Source organism: Neoarius graeffei, chromosome 4 (genome assembly GCF_027579695.1).
Source record: "Neoarius graeffei isolate fNeoGra1 chromosome 4, fNeoGra1.pri, whole genome shotgun sequence".
Taxonomy (NCBI): domain Eukaryota; kingdom Metazoa; phylum Chordata; class Actinopteri; order Siluriformes; family Ariidae; genus Neoarius; species Neoarius graeffei.
This window is the reverse complement of record NC_083572.1, coordinates 87,197,798-87,201,082: the sequence shown is the minus strand read 5'-3', so window position 1 is coordinate 87,201,082 and position 3,285 is coordinate 87,197,798. Positions and strand designations below refer to the sequence as shown.

The following is a 3,285-nucleotide window of genomic DNA, read 5'->3' as shown; positions in this document are numbered from 1 at the left end:
AATCTAGCATCTAGACAGTTGCACCGATTGACTGACTTCAAATATTCCGGGTAGGTGGGCAATGGTCCGTAGATTACCTGATTAAATTTTGGAGGTAATCGGATCAAGGTCACCAGAAAGGTCAACCTTTCGGTCAAAATAACATATTTTCCATTATAACTCAAACGGTTGCCGATAGACAAATGTTTACTATTATGAGCATATAGGAACTCCCATATGGCCTTTCATTTGGCACCATGATCTTTGACCTTGAGGGACCGTGAAAGGTCAAATTCAAGGTCACGGATTTTCAGAGGGCTGTAACTTGAAAACGGTTGATGGTAGAGAGATATTTACCATTATCAACTTGTAGGAAGTGCCATATGGGCTTTCATTTGGCACCATGACCTCTGACCTTGAATGACTTTGAAATGTCAAACTCAAGGTCATGGATTTTCATAGGACTATAACCTGACAGCTGATGATTGAGAAATATTATCAACATATAGGTATAAAAATCAGTGCTGCCGGGCGAGGTTTGTTTTGCCTGGCGACACTTGTGGGGTTGTTTTTAATGCAGTGGGGGAATAAAATACCCCCAAAAATGATTTTTGCTGTGTCCAGCCTTATCCTTCCTGCCCTGGCCACATACATTTACATAAAGCAAGCAGATTTGTCCACTCCCACTGTGCAAAAACTTGAAAAGTATCCCTTTAAGGTACATTAGAAACAGATTAAAAAAGTGTGATTAGTCGCGAGCTAATTATGGACAATTATGTGATTAATCGCGATTAAATATTTTAATCAGTTGATAGCCCTAGTAATATTCAAACAAGATCAAGGTATCAGAAATAACCCATGTAGTTTGTTTCATAACATTTGTATTAAATCGCATAATATTTCACTGCGGGTGGTGCAGCATGTAGTGTCGTGGCATGTTTTTGGGAGGTGGGAGAAAACTGAAGAACCCAGAAGAAACCCACATGGACATGGGGAGATGTGAAACTTGCCTACTGATATGGTTAAATGTTTCACATGATTCATTCTGCAATAATCAGTTAATGCATAGGCTTGATTTAACAGCCAGCCGTTTGTTCACTTGCTTGACTAGCATGAGAGAACCATGATTGTCATTTCATTTAAAAAAAAAAAAAATTGATGATGTAAGAGCAAAAGTGCTCTCGGAGAGGGAGGGGTGCCATACTCTCTTCCTCACCTCCCAATTACAGCGACGCCATTCATAGTCATCTGTGAGCTCATGCATACAGAAGTGGGTGGATAGCACTTTCCTCCATGTGTGTTACACCACCCTCTAGCGTTCTAGCGAAAAGATGCAGTTGGCTGGCATCACGTACCTTGGAGTAAGCACATGATGAACCTGGTTGGTAGCTGTTGTGTGATGAGGGAGATTTGTCTGGTGGGTGGAAATTGGTCATGACTAAATTAGGGAGAAAATTGTAAGGCAGGGATGGGAGATTGTGAAAGGAATCAGTATTTTAATATCTCCTGAAACCATCGTGACCTTTGTTTCCTGCCTTGCAGGGACTGAGGATCATCTTTACTGATGGTTCACGAATCATCTTCCGTCTCAGCGGGACCGGCAGCGCTGGGGCAACCATCCGACTTTACATCGACAGCTATGAGAAGGATCCTCAGAAGATCTATCAGGACCCACAGGTAGACATTAGAATGGAGGAGCTATGCTTGTAAAAGCCAAAGACTGTCCTAGAGATGTGTTTAGCAAATTGTACATTTCATTGGGTGTGATATTAAGGGTATAAAGCGTTCACACCCGTTATAGACATTTTTAATGAATGGCCATGTTGGGGTTTTTTTGGCCATGCTCCAGTGTTGGGACGTCTATAGGATTAACATTAAAGCATATAAAGCCAAGCTACTTATGACAAGAAAAAACTTTTTTTGTCACATCTCTGCCCTGTAAAATCTTCTTCTAATCATATCTGTAAATCTGAGAAGCATTCCTTGGGAATCAGTTCATTGTCTTACCAACAAGAGCAAACTGATTGGACAAATTTGAAACATACAACATTGTAGATGAGTCCTTTAAGTGACTGCTCACAAACAGCTGGATGATGATGATGACTATGGCAGAATCCTAATCCCCCACGCAGCAGGTGAGGCTCTGCACTCTGAGATCTTCTTTTGAGTAGAATTATATCCGATCAGGCTGATCACAGGACAATTAACCTGTCTTAAAGAATCAGCATCAAACTTAATCAGTCTAAATGGAAACTGCAAAACTGGGCCATGCTTTTATTTTCTAGCTCGTGCAGCTGCCTCAGTTTCTCATTTAATACCAGAGCTTGACTTGAATGAATGTAGAAGCCAGTTAAATAGGCAAAGCATGGAACAAAACCATAAAATCACTTCATCGTGAGGAGAAGAGAATAAATTCGGACCCGTTTTAGATTTCCCTAGTTTGTTCAGATGTTTTCAATGATGTCTTACTTGCTTATGGCATGTCTTTTTGTCTTTATTAGGTCATGCTCGCACCATTGGTGGACATTGCCCTGAGGATCTCAAAGCTCCAAGAGAAGACCGGCCGTACCGGCCCGACTGTGATTACATAATCAGTTTACATGCCTAGCTCACAGCTCAGTTCATACCAGCCAGCAATACCTTGCCCCATGTCCATTACCCATGTGCCCCAGTCAGTAATGCTGTCCCCTTTCCATGTGTGTCTTAAACATGTTTCACATTTCCACAAGTGTTGTGCAAGTGCAATAAAAAAAAGTATTTATTCACTGTATGACTACATGGGGAGGGGGAAACAACAATGACGTTACACCACATTATTATGCATTTGGAGTAGTGTACATGTGTAACAATAGTTGAAAGTCCTAATTAAACCCACTTGCTATCCATTTTTGCTTTCTTTCTTTCTTTCTTTCTTTTACAATAATTGCCTCTATCTTAAATAATTGGACATAAAGTTGAGATAAAAGCATGTTTCTCTGACTGGGGTGCCAAGTTTCAATGTTGAATCTACGAAAACATACATGTACTAAGCAATCAGAAACATTCTGTCAACCCATCTTAGGCAACAATGTGTGTCTCCATTTTTTTTAAAAACAAGATTTCTTTGCTTACACATGTGTTTAACTACAGCCCTGTGATGACCTGGCAACTTGTCCAGGGTGTACCCCGCCTTTCGCCCGTAGTCAGCTGGGATAGGCTCCAGCTTGCCTGCGACCCTGTAGAAGGATAAAGTGGCTAGAGATAATGAGATGAGATGAGATGTGTTTAACTAACATTCAGGCCAAAAACATTAAAGCTAGACTGCCT

The 3,285-nt window shown here is 40.9% G+C and overlaps 1 protein-coding gene across 1 annotated transcript in view; it reads left to right on the top strand.

Moving 5' to 3' along the window:
• The window catches only part of pgm1 (phosphoglucomutase 1), a 41,871-nt gene extending 39,007 nt beyond the window's left edge, over window positions 1–2,864 (top strand). The window contains exons 10-11 of the mRNA XM_060919933.1: window positions 1,522–1,656; window positions 2,481–2,864. Of these exons, the coding sequence (XP_060775916.1) occupies window positions 1,522–1,656; window positions 2,481–2,570 (225 nt within the window). The 3' untranslated portion in view covers window positions 2,571–2,864. The remainder of the gene's footprint in view (window positions 1–1,521; window positions 1,657–2,480) is intronic.
• The last annotated feature ends 421 nt before the right edge of the window (window positions 2,865–3,285 follow it).